At 40.3% G+C, this 17991-nt stretch overlaps 2 protein-coding genes across 2 annotated transcripts in view; both read right to left on the bottom strand.

Moving 5' to 3' along the window:
* Window positions 1-4409: 4409 nt before the first annotated feature.
* Window positions 4410-5156, bottom strand: LOC126591938 (non-specific lipid-transfer protein 1-like). The gene is made up of 2 exons (XM_050257654.1): window positions 4709-5156; window positions 4410-4583 (listed from the first exon to the last, which is right to left on the bottom strand). Exons 1-2 carry the CDS (start codon window positions 5056-5058, stop codon window positions 4574-4576), a joined length of 360 nt encoding a protein of 119 aa, XP_050113611.1. The 5' UTR covers window positions 5059-5156; the 3' UTR covers window positions 4410-4573.
* A 1170-nt stretch (window positions 5157-6326) lies between these two features.
* Window positions 6327-17991, bottom strand: part of LOC126592600 (non-specific lipid-transfer protein-like) — a 32367-nt gene continuing 20702 nt past the window's right edge. The window contains exon 2 of the mRNA XM_050258350.1: window positions 6327-6381. Within this exon, the coding sequence (XP_050114307.1) occupies window positions 6342-6381 (40 nt within the window). The 3' untranslated portion in view covers window positions 6327-6341. The remainder of the gene's footprint in view (window positions 6382-17991) is intronic.

Genomic DNA, 17991 nt, shown 5'->3' with positions numbered 1-17991 from the left:
GCTAGAAACAAAATCACGAAAGTCTTTCCTGCTTGCCACAGATCGGTAATTCCCCCTTCATTCTCAGAGTCATCCAGAATGTCATTAAAATCCCTAATAATAACACATTTCTCCCCCGCAGCCCCCAATCGTTGAGATAAAATGCGCCATTGGTCCCTCCTCTTCTTATCGTCCGTGCTTGCATAAACCGCAAACAATCTCCACTCCTCTTCCTTGAGCTTATCACTGATACCCACCTCAATGAAAAAATCTGAGTATTTGACAAGCATTACCAGGTCGTAGTTTCTCCAGAAGATACACATACCTCCCGCAATGCCTCTTGGTTCAATCGCATGCATGAAATCCATCCCAAGTCGCTTCTTCAGGAAAACATAGTGATTACTCCGATTTTTTGTTTCTAGGAGTATCACTATGTCAGGGGTGTGGAGTTTGTTTTGCTCCATCAAATCGTCAACTGTCAGGTCACCCCCGATACCCTGACAGTTCCAGCAGATTAGCTTCATGGATTCCTGGGAGACCCCTCACGGCTGGTCTCCTCCGCATCCGAAAGCAAAATCAGTCTTTGTTTACTCATTTTTTGTACCCAAACCTCCCCTGTATCCTCATGCTCCACATCTTGAAACTGCCTTTTTTTTCCTTTTGTTTCCCTCATTACAGCTTCTATAATTGGGGTTAGCTCAAAAGGGTCGTCCTCCATAGTCTCCTTATCCTTAGTCACATCATTCTCGGATCCCTGTTGGTTTTGCCTTCCCCTTCCGTTCACAATGTCTCATTCGGTAGTATATGCAATTTGCAGTTCCACATTTAAGTCAATGCCTATGCCCGATTCCTTAGGTTTGCTAGCCTCGTATAGTCTATCATCATGTTCAGGAAGTTCTTTCAGGATAATGTGCCTTGCCTCTTCCGCCATCACTCCCCCCGGTCCTATTAAACCTGCATCGAATGCTGCCTCCCTTGCCCTTCTTGCTTCCTCTTCCTTCATCATTTGGCATCGAATTTCCCCAGCTAGAGATTTACCCTCACTCCCTTTTAGAGTCGAGAAGGCTCGCGATTTACTTGGCAAGGATGCCGTATCAACCACCTCTTCTTCCCCCCGAGCTACACTTTCCTCGCCACTGAGGATGCTCTGGTCTCTAGTTTGTGCCAGATCTCTTGTGCCTGAATCCAAGGATGAGCGAGAGCTTATTCGGTTCCCATCTTTGTCCTCGATCCGCTCCCTCCTCCATCTTCCTCCGTTTTTTCTACCGCCATTAGACCCAACTGAAGCCTTACTACGTGAGTTAGATCCCAGAGGTTTCCCTCGGATGTCAGTTTCTGCTTCCAGCCCACGGAATGCAGGGGTATCATCAATATCCCCCATACCATCCTCATCTGTTATTCGATCCATCTGCAGTTCCTGGCAAACTCGGGTAGCATGTCCCAATATTCCAAAAATAAGACAGTATCTTGGTAGAAATTCATATTTGAAATCCACCCATACAGTTCCTTCATCCGGAAACTTCACAAAGGTCCATCGCATGAGAGGTTCCCGCATATTGAAGCAAATTTTGACTCGCAGGAATCTTCCGATACAATCTCGGCTGCCCGAAGCATCTACCTTCCTAACAATGCCTATTAGTCCTCCAATGGTTTCCGCTACCACCGCCGTCATGCTCAACGGTGGGACATTGTGGATCTGGACCCATAGGACCCCGTAAGATAGTGGTGCCCATATGTTTTGTCCCTTCCCCGTTCGGTCAGCCACCAGCACCATATTGCTTTTGAAAGTCCATGGCTGGTCCGCCTCTAGCACCCTTTGTAGATCTCTCATCCCAGCAAATCGTGCCAAGAATTTGCGCTCTCCAATGTCACGGATTGAGACTCCTTCCTGCCCCCTCCATAGCGACGAGAAGCAGTCAATGAAAGCCTCACTACACACCTCCTTTGATGTTAGTACTTCCGCAATCAGGGTGAACTGGAACCCTAACAAAGCTCATTCGACCGCCTTTTTATCGATTTTTATCCCTTCCCGTTCCTTATCGGACAACCTTAGTCTAGAGCCAAACCTTGCCCCCAACTCCTCTAGATCTCGTTTTTCGTCTCTCTCAGCCATGGAAAATCCTTGCAAAACCTTTCCCGAGTCTTCCCTTCCAGATCTACCCTACACACACCCGGCCCTCCCCTCCTCACCACTCAGATCTCCTCGCCACCGCGCCTTGCCAGGAGACCACCACTTCGCACGCCTTTACTTACTCCTCATCCCGAGTTCCAACCCTAGCCACCCTCCCGATTACACCTATGCCCTTTCCTTCACCCCTACAGGAAGGGAGCACCGAGACAACCTAGCCGATCTCCTATTCAGAGGTGGTCAGGATCCTCCTAGGTCGGCCGCTCAATCGCACCGAAAACCTCCTTTCGAGGCACTAAAAGATTAACCCCACCCAACTTTTGATTTTCTTTTGTTGAGTCACTAGTATTTGTAAAGACCTAGTTTTGAACAAACAAGAAATCAACCGTAATAATCGAGTGAGTGAGAGATTTTATTTTTATTTTTTACAAAGACCCAATACAAAAGCCGGCCCTCATGTGTATATGTTCAAACCGTCTCATCAATGCCGGACCATATATCATCAGTACATTTTCACGATTATTTGCCTATGGATTTACCGGGCCTGCTCACTTCTTCAGGACTTTGCTGGGAGTAATTAGTCTGTCAATTGTCTAAGAAATTTTCATCCTCTACAAATTAAGGTCAAGACTACTCTTGATCTCAAGTGGCTAATTCAAAAGGAGTGCAAGAAAATTTGGGAGTACAGGTCTTGAGTGGTCTTTGTCTTACAATATATTTATAGTTGTTTGTAAGTGGTGAATAGTCTTGGTGTTTAAGACGTTCATTTCAAACACATCGTGTTCTGAATTCAATCTAATTATTTTTTTTCATGTAGCTTAGTGTAGAATATCTCCCGTAATAAAAAATATCTATTCTTTTGTTTGCTTTCGTTTATACAAGGGAGCTGAAATCCAACGCTGCAAGTAAATGAGACCTTATGGACACCTAGCTAGGTGGTCGCTTACTTATTGAGGAAAGCTCATGTTTTCTAAAACAGACCTGGGCAGTTGGCTGTTGTTGTTGGTGCATGCTGTATTATTTACTATATATTGTATAATTCAATACTTTCATCTGATTCTATTTCGTTTTTTATGTTAATTAAGGACTGACCAAGAGTGAGTTACTTATCCAACAATTATTCTTCGGTTTTGAAAGATATTTTCCGGTTAGTTCTTAATATATATATGACTTCATAAAAACCAAGCGGCAGAAAAGGCCAGCGAACCTAAAAGAAACAAAACAAAGCAAATTATACACACCGCAAAAACCATGTCAGATCTAGAACTTGGGGACTGGAACATGTTTCTAGTATTTGTTAAACTGGACACTTTTTATTGAGAGGAAATATTTTCCAGAAACGCTCGACGCTATCTAAATTTGTCAGAATTCCATGTCAAAAGCTTTTCTTTTGTAGTCAAGACAAAAAAAGAACAAAAAAAAAAAGAAATCGAATTTCGTCCAAGTAATGGCTACATAGATGTACATCCATCCATGCATGCATAAATGAGACTATCGCGTAATGATGTTATTATAGTACTGTTACATTATTGCCTCAAGTTTGGTTGTGAATTTGAGTCTTAAAAGGAATCATGATGATTGAAGAACTGATAATAACCAAGTGGAATCATTTGAGTCTTCAACTTATAATATGACAGTACTATAAAATTTTCATGATTCCTTTAAGACTCATGATGATCCCACTTGATCATTTGAATTCACTTCCCTAAAAATATGACAGTACTATAATATTTTAAATTCACAACCATCATTTGATTTTCTTTTAATTATTTAATTATTTAATTTTTTTTCTTTTATAAATTATGTATTCTTTAAGGAATCATGATGATCCCACTTTGGTATTACGATTACTGATATTCGTCTTCATTTTTAAATGAAATGTTTTAGGTTTAAATTCTTAACTTGTAAATGAAATATTTTAGGATCGAATCTTATATGAGTGACTAGTTTGATACCAACTTGTTTTCCTTGCATCATTATGTAAATTCATTGTACATGCTGGTAATAATATTTTTATTCTCATTCTTTCACAGAAAAATACCTAAAAATTTAGATATTTTTAGGGAAGTGAATTCAACCCATTTTTTTCTCTTGAAAATTTATTTTATTTATCTTTTGATTTATTTAGTATTTTAATCAAATAATTAAAAGAAAATCAAATGATAAAAACAAACACAAATGGTGCAGTTTCAAATTAAAAGAGAAACAAATAACAGAACTTTAAAAACAATCAAATAACAAATAGAAGCAAGGGAGTGTAAAAGAAAGAAAAAAGTGTGCGGATAAAAAGCTAGAACATATATTACTTCTCATTGCATTTTTATTCATGAAGATAAAGGTAATACAGATCTTGTTAAGAGAATTTCACAAACAACGACCATGTACTACAAGAGAGCTGATAGATAATTCTTCAACACCCACTTTATTTTAATATGCAACTTAATACGGGCTTCTTCTCCATCAGCTTCACTGGATACTGCATCACAATAAATTGCAACGAACGAGTAATTAAGGTTAGAGGCATAAAATCTCCGTCACATAATACAAACTTTTATTGATGCATAATAAAACTAAAAAAATTTCTATAGCGAAAAAACTTACCTGTTGCATTTAGTGTTCGGTCCAATTGGGTAAGGAAGGCGGACGCCACAGGCCCCAGGGAGTCCATAGATGAGGTTAGGTTTTATTCCTTGGACTTTTGTAGCAGTGTTGACCAAGCAGGTGCAAGCGGTTCGGCGATCAGGTGCGGTCTGAGCGGCGTCGTTCAGCTTCTGGATCCCTTGGCAACATGTTGGTGGAACTTTCCCACCAGTCTTCAAGTAAGGAATGCAGGGTGCCACGTAGTTTGTCACCTGGCCGCATGATGATATGGTAGCTTGGGCGAATGGTGCACCCACCACAATGCACACGAGGGCCACGAAGGCAAGCTTGAATGCCGCAGAGTTCGCCATTGATATTGGAATTCAAGGAAACTAAAGAGCTTGATGAATGCTTCTGCGTTGATTTGTGATAGTTTGATTGATTGTGTGGTATGGGAAATAGGCTTTCGGTGGGTTTATATAAGAAAATGTGGGAGTGCGGAACAAAGACACGTACGTACTGTGCTACGAATATGGATGCATGGTATTAGTTGGCAGCTGTATTCAAAGCTTTTTATTTGTACTTGTTTTTATGCGACGTCATTAATTTGAATGCTCTTGAAGCTTCATGTAGAAAGCCATGAAAATTTGAACTTGTAATCTGCCTTGAGTTGAGGCTAGTGTTGCAGATGTCTAATAGTACGGTAATCTTCCAAAGAGGATAGCACAGAACTGCTTCAGAATCTGTAGCTTCATTAGGCCATCATTGATAGGAGATTTGAATCTAAATTTACAGTTTATGGTTTCTCCAATGCACCAATAACCAAAACTTATCTTTTTTTTTAAATTATTACAAGCGACTTTACTGCTTTAACTTTTTAATCATGTGCATAAAAAAAAAATTATATATATATATATATATATATATATATATATATATAAGCCCACACGTATTTAGACCCAAATATTGAAATTTGAGTTATTTCATTGGAGCTATACATCTTACAAGTTACTGAAGTTTTCTGAGAAATTGTATGCAACTTCTGTCACATTTGGGTTTCTTAATTTTTGACAAGTTTACCATGTGGACTAGTTACGAGGACCATTTTCATTGACCATATGAACCAATCATACAAGAAAATTATGACGAGCTATTTTCTATCATGACATCTTTCAGTCCAAAACTTTCAAGTGGAAGAGATATCTTTGAAATATTCTGAGTCTTTTGATTAGAATATTAGTAGAGAATTTTTTTTTTTTGAATAAATGATATTATTTATACTTAGGGGGAGGAGGTGGACTTAGCCTCACAATGGGCTAGCGATAATGTGGTTCAATTCACTTTTGACGAGAATTGAACATAAAATCTCTCATTTACAAGTAAAGAGAAATATCACTAGACCGTATTACGAAGTGACTTTTAGTAGAGAATTTGAGTCGGTGAATCTCCTAGTCTCCTATTAATTAACTATACATTTAAGAAATTTAACTATAGAGAACCTTTTTAGTTCACTAATCACCTAGCATGTAATTGACATGTATATATGTGTGTGTGTGTGTGTATATATATATATATATATATATATATATATATATAGAAGAATAATTTATCGTCTTGGGTTTGATTCTGGCTTTGGTGAATCGTACGATGGTGGTTAGGAAAAGTTGAAATGTCTCTGTAAGTTTTTCCAAACCCTGAAAGAATGGATTGCTATGATGAAATTGCAAACCGATCCTCCTTTTAAGGAAAATAGAAGAATAATTTATATGTCCATAGAGCATGCACCTTTGTCACGAAGGGACAAATCTTATTGATTGATTTATCCCACGAATAAAAGGTACACTTTACTTACAGATGTTTCAAAAAATAGATGACATATATATCACGTTATTTAACAATTCTTTTTGCACGAGGACAAATAACTTGATAAAACCATGACGATAGAGCACATTAATTTGAAAGAGAAAAAAACAAAAAGAGAGAGCACATGAATTTGAAAGAGAAAAAAACAAAAAGAGAGAGCACATGAAGGTTTTGTTCCCACTTTAATTTCAACACCCCATATTTCTAAAAACAGGTTGTACTTGCACATCTTAACTTGAAAACAAAAAATATCCAACAAAGGAAAAAAATTAATCTAGTTATCACTTAAAGGACTAAAGAGGATCAAATTTTCGGACATCAATTACCTAATATATAAAAAGTTAATAATTTGAGGTAACAAAGTGAACATCTGGGACATTTTGACGTCGTTGTGAGATAAGTTTATAAATTATACCTGTTGCAGTTGGTAGAGATGCTGAACTTGTAAGGGAGGTTAGCTCCACAGCTGGAGGGAAGGCCAGAGACAAGGTTAAGGCAGACTCCTGGAATCCTACTGGCATCTAATTCCAAATACTTACAAAAGGTTTGGCGGTCAGCTGTGGTTTGTGCCCTATTATCCTTTAATTATATTTTTTCTACTTGTCGAGAGTTGCTTTGAAGTCATAGCAATGCCAGTTATGACATGTCTACAAAAAAGAAGAATTTTGTGGATCAAAATTTGGCAAACTATGTCCTAGACTTATTTTTGCTTAGTTCGTTTGGGTAGCTATAAGCCCCGTTTTCAATCAAAAAATAATTTTCATTCTGTTTTTTTCCTTAATTAATTATTGTAAGAGGAGGAGGGATTTACGCAAGTTAAAAAGAAAATCAAAACAAAGCATTACTGTTTTCTAATTTTTACTGGAAAACAGAGCTTTACTTACATCATTAATTCTAAGTAGATAACTTTTACAATATTCATGACCTAGGGACGATATTAAGAAGTACTGGAATATTTTGAAGGAACCCCTTGTGGATCACATAACCACACTGCAACCCAACAACAAATTAAAAATAGTAAAGTCATAATTTTTTTCATGAAGGTGATGTATTCGACACAGAAATAATAAATAACAATAGGCAACGAGAACAAGAGTACTAAGGATTTTTATACGTACTCGTCGCAGTTGGTGGAGGAGCTAATTTTGTACGGGACATCGACTCCTCACTTGTCGGGAAGCCCTTCTGCTAGGGATACACTAACTCCAGGGACGTCGGAAGCAGTCTGTCTCAGGCAATTGCAAATGATTCGGCGGTCAGCAGTGTTCTGCTAGTAGAGTTGTTGAGGTTTCTAATTCCATTGCAACAAGATGCAGGGACAGCTCCGCCATTCCTCACGCAGGTTATGCATGAAAGAAGGTTGCGGGACACTTGTGCACGTGTTATCGCATCGACTAACGGCATGCTCACGCTCACCACCATGCACAAGGCCACCACCATGCACAAGCCTAATTGTCATTGCAGAGCTGCCCATTATTAATGACTAAATGATCACCAACGATCGAGTTCTGTGATTAATGGATGTAGATAATGACTTGATTTGGGGACTTGGAACCGTGGTCTTGTGAGTATATTGATTGAGTTTGGGCGGAAATTTAATACTAGGCTTTGCGAGAATGGAGGCCCAAAGATACAAAAGCAAAGAGAAGATTGAGCTCGGACAAGTCGATAGGCTTGAGAAGAATTGGAAGCCATTTCAGCAAAGGCATAGGCCACATGTCTAAGTTTGAAGTTATGGGCAACGGAGGGCACCACACCATCATCAAAAGCACATTTCAAGGCATGGATGAGTAAATAAGTGATGACTCACTGCCCTCCGAAAGCCATCAGCTAAAGGCTAAGCTTGGACAGTCAGGCCAAATTGTTTATAAAAGCAGAGAGGGATACTAGAAACAAGGACACTCAACCAAACACCACTGCTCTTGCCTAAAGTTCTTGTTGATTTAACCAAGGTTTTAAAATTTATATGCTTATGAAAATATATATGAATATACTACCCTATCAATTTTTGGTGCCCCTCGAGTTTTTGGGCCCTGGACAGTCGCACTGCTAGCCCTGGGCTAGGGCTGGCCCTGTGTATCACCAATAGGAAATGAACACATTTATCAATGCTTAAATAATAATCCGCTCATCAACTTCCATGTCATTTAGTTTACAAAATTTTGTCTTCAAATTTAGTCTCCTTAGCATTACTCATTTTGTAAACTAAATGACATAAAAATTGATGAATAGATTATTATTTAAGTGATGATTAACGTGCTTGTTTCTTATTGGTGACACATCTTTTAGTTTGCAAATTTAATCTACCTAGCATTACTCACCCAAGTGAGCCACATTTTTAGATTTTTTTTCTCTTCCTGATTTGTTTCATCACTTTCATTTCGTAAAAATGAGGCCTATATAATTCAAATGGCTTTATAGCCAAAATGGTCCATAAGATTTGCATAACACATCACTTTGGTTACTGAGATTGAAAATCAATAGAAATGGTCCCTGAGATTGTTCACAATCCATTATTTTGGTTATTCCATTAAAAACTCCGTTAAGTGTCCCGGAGCTCTTGGCCGGAAGTTTAGGCAATTTTCAAAGCTTCGTAACTCAATCGTTTCTTAACCAAATTCGACCCATAATATATCAAAATGAAGATATGAAAGTGTGGAATAAGATTATACATATTTGGAAGCCTAATGGTTGCCGGAGATAGCCAGAAAATAACCTGAAAGATGACTGGAAGGGAGAAAATTGAAAAACTAACTGGGTAAAATTTAAACGTTCATAATTTCTTCAATACTCAACAAAATTGAGTGATTTAAAAATAAAAATCATACTTCTCAATGAGATAAAGAGAATTGTACCTTTCTCGATGGCTAACTCGCCGTGGTTTGGCCGTAAAACGGCTCAAAAGTGGCTATCTTGGTCTCGAGTTAGCCACTTTTTGAGAAATGTTTCATTCTCTTCTTCTCATCGAGAAGTATGATTTTTTTTTTTGAATTACTCGATTTCATCGAGTATTGAAGAAGTTATGAATATTTAAAGTTTACACAGTTTTCGGCGAGTTTTCCAATTTTCTAGCAAACCAGTCACCTTTCAGGCTATTTTCTAGCCATCTTCGGCAACCATTGGGCTTCAAAATAGATATAATATTTTTCTACACTTTCCTATCTTCATTTTGATATATTATGGGTCGAATTTGGTTAATAAATGATTGAGTTACGAAGTTTTGAAAATTGTCCAAACTTTTGGCCAAGAGCTCCTGGATACTGAACGGAATTTTTAATGGAATAACCAAAATAATGGATGGTGGATAATCTCAGGAACCATTTCTATTGATTTTCAATCTCATGGACCAAAGTGATATGTTATGCAAATCTCATGGACCATTTTGGCTAAAAAGCCAATTCGGATTAGTAAAGAAAAAGATGCGTGTGCACCTAACAGCCCCAAACGGCCAGGTCCACGCCCCACAAACAAGTGATAGCTAGTGATAAGTTGAATTTTCATGAAGGGCCTATCATTCAAGGCATTAGAATTTGGGGAATGTTCTCTCTTTTGGAACATGAAAAATTTGAGAGAATTTCCTCAACGGATCTATAAACCGAAGTTATCATACAAAAGGGATTCTCTACGGGTCGTAAACCAAACGAATATGATGAGCAATGCGTGATACTTTAGGCCACGTTTGATATGTAGCCATCAGCAAGGATATGAGAAGCATTATCATTCTGGAAATCATTGTATTGGCTTAGCAAAAGATTTTAGCAAACAACAAATTAAACATAGTAAAGTCATAATTTTTTTCATGAAGGTGATGTATTCGACAAAGAAATAATAAATAACAATAGGCAACGAGAACAAGAGTACTAAGGATTTTTATACGTACTCGTCGCAGTTGGTGGAGGAGCTAATTTTGTACGGGACATCGACTCCTCACTTGTCGGGAAGCCCTTCTGCTAGGGATACATTAACTCCAGGGACGTCGGAAGCAGTCTGTCTCAGGCAATTGCAAATGATTCGGCGGTCAGCAGTGTTCTGCTAGTAGAGTTGTTGAGGTTTCTAATTCCATTGCAACAAGATGCAGGGACAGCTCCGCCATTCCTCACGCAGGTTATGCATGAAAGAAGGTTGCGGGACACTTGTGCACGTGTTATCGCACCGACTAACGGCATGCTCACGCTCACCACCATGCACAAGGCCACCACCAAAGCAAGCCTAATTGTCATTGCAGAGCTGCCCATTATTAATGACTAAATGATCACCAACGATCGAGTTCTGTGATTAATGGATGTAGATAATGACTTGATTTGGGGACTTGGAACCGTGGTCTTGTGAGTATATTGATTTTGGGCGGAAATTTAATACTAGGCTTTGCGAGAATGGAGGCCCAAAGATACAAAAGCAAAGAGAAGATTGAGCTCGGACAAGTCGATAGGCTCGAGAAGAATTGGAAGCCATTTCAGCAAAGGCATAGGCCACATGTCTAAGTTTGAAGTTATGGGCAACGGAGGGCACCACACCATCAGCAAAAGCACATTTCAAGGCATGGATGAGTAAATAAGTGATGACTCATTGCCCTCCGAAAGCCATCAGCTAAAGGCTAAGCTTGGACAGTTAGGCCAAATTGTTTATAAAAGCAGAGAGGGATACTAGAAACAAGGACACTCAACCAATCAGTCAAAAGACATCTTACTTTGCCCTCAAACAAGCAAGAAACAGAGGGCACATGCCTATGTTTGACGTGATGGGCAACAGAGGGGCACCTCACTATTAGCAAAAGCACTTTTCAAGGGCATGGATGAGTAAATAAGTGATGACTCACTGCCCTCCGAAAGCCATTAGCTAAAGGCTAAGCTTGGACAGTCGGGCCAAATTGTTTATAAAAGCAGAAAGGGACAATAGAAAGAAAGACACTTAACCAATCAGTCAAAAGACATCTTACGTTGCTCTCAAACAAGTAAGGCACCAAAAAGCTGAATTTTGTCCAGATTTTGTCCTTTTTAGCTATAGTTCCCCTATAGAAAGCCATATTTTGTCAAGATTAGAAGCTTTGCTACCTTCCCTTAGTGTTGAGTATCGATTCCCTCTAGTAAAACCTTTTTACTTTTCATCCCCCAGAGTATACAAACCCCTGTAAACACAAAGATAAGTGGTTGCAAGAAGTTGAACCTTACCCGACAAGGTTAAATCTTGCCCGAGTCTCTTTTGTTTGTACTTAAATATAGTAGATCTGTTGTTTACTGCATTCTCCTTCATGTTTTAAAATCATTTTCAACTATTTTCCACTCAAAAGTCTCATATGTAATTAAACTTCGATAACCTGCTGTCATTAAAGCAAACTTTGATCAAGGAAATGGTTAGAAGGGCCCTGAACTCCCTTCATTTTAGATATACAAGATTATGAATTAAAAGTCCTTGTTTACAAGGCAAGAAAAGAAACTTATACAGATTTAACTCATCTGTGACAATCCAGTGATAAACAAGAAGTCTAAGTAATTTGTGGCGCAAGTAATCAACTTAATTTACACCTATACAACAATTTGTTATACAAAAAGATAACAGTGGCACGCCCATATCCTTATTAGTTTTGATTGTGAGCCTCAAGGTCTAAACCAAATGCCCCACAAAGGCACCATTTAAACTAACAGCAACTCACATTGTAGCACACCAAGCAGCAAACCTTGTCAGACAGGCAAGAAAGAGCGAGAGCCCCGTGAAGATGTGCGAGGGACCATATCCGAGATCCAACCCCAATAGATCAAACATGGGGTGAATGTAAGCTAGAGTAACAAGACTTTTGTGATCGTTGAGGTGTACGTATTACATCAATTCCTATGATCAGTCGTTAATTAAAGGAAAATATTAGGTTTATATTTTTATACCACATTTGTGTATCCGTATTAGATGATGTGTATGTATATGTTATGTGTTTGTACCATACTTGACCAATTCCGAAACTACTGAGCACCGATCAACGTTATACTATCAAGGACCCAGAAGAGTTTCCCTCTAACCAGAAGGCCAATCATAGTGCGACATGTGTCGACATCAGAAGCCAATCATAGCACGACACATGTTAACATCAAAAGCCAATCATAGCACGACACATGTCAACATCAGAAGCCAATCACAACACGACACATGTCAATGTCAGAACAAAGCTAGAAACTCTCTTCTATAAAAGGAGATCATTCTCCCACAATATTTCCTAATGTTATTTGTATTAAATCATTCACTAGTACTCACTAAATGAGAGCTTGAACCTATGTACTTGTGTGAACCCTTCATAATTAATGAGAACTTCTCTACTCCGTGGATGTAGCCTATCTGGGTGAACCACGTACATCTTGTGTTTGCTTCCCTGTCTCTATCCATTTACATATTTATCCACACTAGTGACCGGAGAAATCTAGCGAATGTCACAAACTTAACACTTTCTGTTGTACCAAAGTCCTCACTGATTTTGTGCATTAACATTTGGCACCGTCTGTGGGAACGACACTTATTCTCACTCTCTTTAGCTTTGTCAAGTTGGTTTCCACCATTCGTACACTTTTTTTTTACCAGGCATCCCTCTCCAACATGGGGAGCGAAGGAAGCCACAGCACGCAGAACGACACCCCCAGGTGCGAAACAACGAAAGAAAGAACAAAAGAAGTTTGTTCTTCAGGCTAAAGTCGATGAGCTGGAGGCTCAGAATAACAAGATAGCGATGAAGAATGAGATCATCCAATAGCAGTATGAGAAGGTTTTCGAGATGCTCCACGAGGCTAGATATATTAAAACACACGAGCTCATCACCCATGTGGAAGTCAACCATCAACTGGGTGCCCTCAACACGGAGGGTCATTTGCCCTCGACATGGGTATTCTTGTTGAGGAGCGAGCTACTCATCGAAATGGCGACCAACATGAGACTTCTCTCAACCCAGCTGCTTCGACTCGAAGCAGGAGGAGTGGAGGAAGACACCTCCTTACAGAAGGAGTGGAAGGATTGAAAGCCGTCTTTTACGATTGTCGAGACTTCCTAAAGCAACGTCGAGACAATCTCATCCATGTAAGCTCGAAGATCAATAACCTAAGGGTCTCTGAAAGACTCGGTCCCCTCCTATGTCCCAGGCCAGCTACCAATTTGGGGAAGGGGCAACAAGTCCTAGAGAAACACGAAGGTATAGGGGACTTAAATATGTTCCAATAGACATACCTTGGAAGTCAGTACGGCGAGTCCAGGGAAAAATCACATGTTCTTGATCAAACTTTCCTACTTCCAAGATGAGATGGAGATTTACGAAAAAAAGCTCCAGTGGTACATGACTCCACTCAGAACCCTCTTGTCCTACAGCTTTTTAAGGAAGTAAACAAGTTAAAGGCCGAACGACAAGCTGAGATACCTAATTGGAACCAACCTAGGCCTAGCCCTCTTACAAGGAGGATCCTCGACACCCTCTCCAAGCAAAGACAAAGCAGAAGCTTGGCTTGCAACTCTATTCTAGAAATGAGGACCCGATTGAACACCTTAACCTTTTTGAGTCTACCATGGCATACCAAATGCACACCGACGAAGAGCGATGTCTTATCTTCTCTTCCACCCTCTCTGGCGGAGCTCTAAACTGGTATTGCCATCTTTCACCTGAGACGGTAGACTCATTTGAGGAATTGAGGAAACTGTTTGTTTCTCAACACATTTTCCAGACCGATCGCTTACACTTTACGGATGACTTATACACTATTCGGCAGAAGCCAGACGAGTCATTACATATGTATGCTAGCCGTTTTAGCCATAAGTATTCCCAATGTGCCGAGGCAGATGACAAGACTGCCTTCAAAGCCTTCACGGCAGGCCTACGCGACTGTTTCTTTAAGTACATGATCAATGCCAACATTTGGAAGACTTACTTTGAGGTGATGGCGCATGCTTATAACCATGCCTCCGCCGAGGCAAAGACATATGCAGAGAAACCCCTAACAAACATCCCCTATCAGCAAGTGGGGAGTGGAAGCCAGACCCACCCAAATGAGAAAACCTCAACCTTCCAAACGGCAGCGGTGCCTCCCCCTGCCTTACTTAATACTTTGCCAAGTCAACATACATATCAATCTCAGGGCAAAAGGAAAGATTTCCATATTCACCAGTCTTATTTTAGTAAAAGGAGTAAGAGACATTATCGCGATAACCAAGGGTATCGCCACGATAATCCCCGACCCCAAGCAGTCAACACAGTGGGTTAAACACGTGTCAGGACATGCCCTACCCCGAGGTATGAGGCATACACACCTTTGAACGCCAAATGCGTGGCCATTTACCCCAACATAGCCTACCTGATATCGAAGCCAAAGACGAGGCACCCGGATTACAAGCCCACGAAGAACACGGGCACATTTTGCTGCTACCACGAGCATAACGGCGATGACGGCGAAAAGTGTATCACCCTTTGTGATCATATTGAAGCTTTGACATGTGAAGGAAAAATTGATCAATTCCTCCTTCACCCTTCAAGGGGTAACTGTAACCAACGCTAGGTGAATGTGATATATTCCATAAGTGGCGGCACACCTATATCTAAATCTTCCAACAGGGCCATGAAAAATAGCGAACGATTTTAAGGTCTGGCCACCAAGTGTTTCACGTGGAAGACATCAGGGGATGCAAGTATCAAAAGCCTAACTGAGATCCAATATGTTTTTACCCTGAGGAAGAAAGAGGTATCATCTACCCCCATAACGACCCACTGATCGTGGAAGCTCACATAGCATACTTTGAAGTAAGACGAATCTTGGTAGACACGGGGGCTTCGATCAATATCATGTTTGCAGAAGCTTTCAGGGCACTTAATGTAGCTGAACACTTGCTCGATCGTTCGATTTCTCCTCTGATAAGCTTTTCCGGTGATATCGTGCAACCTTTAGGGAGCATACACTTACTTTTCACCATTGGTACAACCTTATAGACTCTACGGTAGGGTGTGAACTCCTGAGCTTCATGGATGCTTACTCAGGATACAACCAAATCCTCATAAACCCTCCGAACCAAGAACACACAACCTTCACTACTGACAGGGGACTATATTGCTATAAAGTCATGCCCTTCAGCCTAAAGAATGTAGGAGCGACTTATCAGAGACTGGTCAATTCAATGTTCGCCGAACAAATTGGGAAGAACATGGAAGTTTACGTTGATGATATGTTAGTCAAGAACCAACATGCTGACCAACACATCACCAACCTATCTGAAACTTTCACCATTCTGAAGAGGTATCAAATAAGGTTGAACCCTAACAAATGTGCCTTCGGCGTAGGCTCTGGCAAATTCTTAGGCTTCATGATAAGCCAACGAGGCATTTAGGCTAATCCCGAGAAGATTAAAGCAATCCTCGACATGAAGGAACCAGTAACTTTAAAAGATATCCAGAGCCTTACTGGCAAGGTGGCAGCCTTAACTACGTTTATCTCTAAGGCCACAGACAGATGTGCTCTTTTCTTCAAAGTACTTAAGGGAAGTAAGAAGTACATTACATGGACTGATGAATGTGCCGAGGCATTCAAGAACCTTAAGGACTACATGAGTAAAGCTTATCTGCTCTCCAAACCTGAGGTTGGTGACACTCTCATTATCTATCTATCGGTATCGGCTTCATTAGTAAGTTCCATTCTTATTCGAAAGGATGGTAATGTCGAACGGCCTATCTACTACGATAGCAATGCCTTACAAGATGCGGAGACACGATACTCCAACATTGAGAAATTGGCTCTAGCATTGGTCATGTCTGCTCGAAAACTTCGCACTTACTTCCAAGCATACTCCATCATCGTGCTTACCAATCATTCTCTTTAACAGATACTCCGAAGTCCTGACACTTCGGGGCGAATGATCAAATGGGCGATAGCATTGGGTGAGTTTGACATCTCCTACTAACTAAAGCTAGCTGAGAAGGGCTAAGCAGTGGCAGACTTCATCGTCGACTTCACATATTCTGTTAACATTGTTTCTATGCTTAAAGAAGTGGTTTCATTACCCTCCGAAGCTCAGAAAATAAAACCAACAGCCCCAGCATGGAGTCTATATGTTGATGGCTCATCCAACTAACAGGGTTATGGAGCAGGACTAGTCCTTACGACCCCTGACAAAGTGGCGATGAAGTATGCTATTCGTTTCAAATTCAAGACGTAGAACAATGAGGCCGAATATGAAGCCCTCCTAGCAGGCTTACATTTGGCCAAACACCTTGGGGTTAAACAAATTGATATCTTCAGTGACTCCCAATTGGTGGTTAACCAGGTCACCAACAACTTTGACGCTAAGGATAGCTCCATGGCAGCATATCTGGGACAAACACAATTGTTGCTCACCCAAATTCCTCAAGTGGTAAACGGTCATGCAGATGCTTTGACTCGCCTCACCTCAGCTATGGAAGACAGGATTGGGAGAAAAATTCAGGTCGAATTATTGGCAGTACCAAGCACCATGGCTGCGGAAGTGTGCAACTTACAACATAGAGATAGCTGGATTACCCCAATTTATAGATTCCTTGCTCATGACACCCTTCCAAATGACAAAGTCCAAGCTAAGCAGATTCGATACAAGTCTACCTATTACTTGATCATTAACGACCAACTCTACAAGCGGGGTTTTAATTTACCATACCTAAAATGCGTTACGTCCGCGGATGTGGAAATTGTTCTTCGGGAAATACATGAAGGAGTCTGTGAAGATCATGCTGGATCTCGATCCCTAGCACACAAGGCCTTTCACCAAGGATATTACTGGCTAACATTCCACCAAGATGCCATCAGAGTATCCCGCTCATGTGATAAGTGTCAACGCTACGTAATTATTCCTCACTCCCTTCCCGAGTTGCTCACTCCTATGATCAGCCTTTCGCCTTTCGTCCAATAGGGACTTGATTTGATTGGGCCAATGCTTGCAAGGAAAGGCAATGTCCGCTATGTAATCGTGGCAGTTGACTACTTCACAAAGTAAGTAGAACCCTTGGCAACCATTACTGAGGCAAAAATAAAAGACTTTATATGGAAGAACATCCTTTGCAGATTCAGCATTCCCAATGCGATAGTCACTGACAACGGGTGACAGTTTGACAACAATAAGTTCAGGATGTTCTACTCTAAGTCAACATCAACTTATGTTTTACCTTCCCAGCTCATCCCTAGTCTAATGGACAAGTTGAAGCCATCAACAAAATAATCAAGCGAACTTTGAAAACCAGCTTGGACAAGGCTAAAGGTTGTTGGCCAGAATTTGTACCCCAAGTTCTTTGGTCATACCGCACTTCGTATCGGACGTCAACAGGAGAAACCCCATTCTCACTTGCCTTTGGTACAGAGGTAGTTGTCCCAGTTGAGCTTGAGCAAGCAACGTTATGAGTCCAGAACTACGTACAAAGCGAAAATGACAAACAACTTACCCTCAACTTAGATCTAGTCGAGGAACAC

The sequence above is a fragment of the Malus sylvestris genome, chromosome 12, assembly GCF_916048215.2.
Source record: "Malus sylvestris chromosome 12, drMalSylv7.2, whole genome shotgun sequence".
In the NCBI taxonomy this organism is placed as follows: Eukaryota; Viridiplantae; Streptophyta; class Magnoliopsida; order Rosales; family Rosaceae; genus Malus; species Malus sylvestris.
Note: the sequence above shows the minus strand (reverse complement) of the source record. Positions and strands in the feature narration are given on the sequence as shown.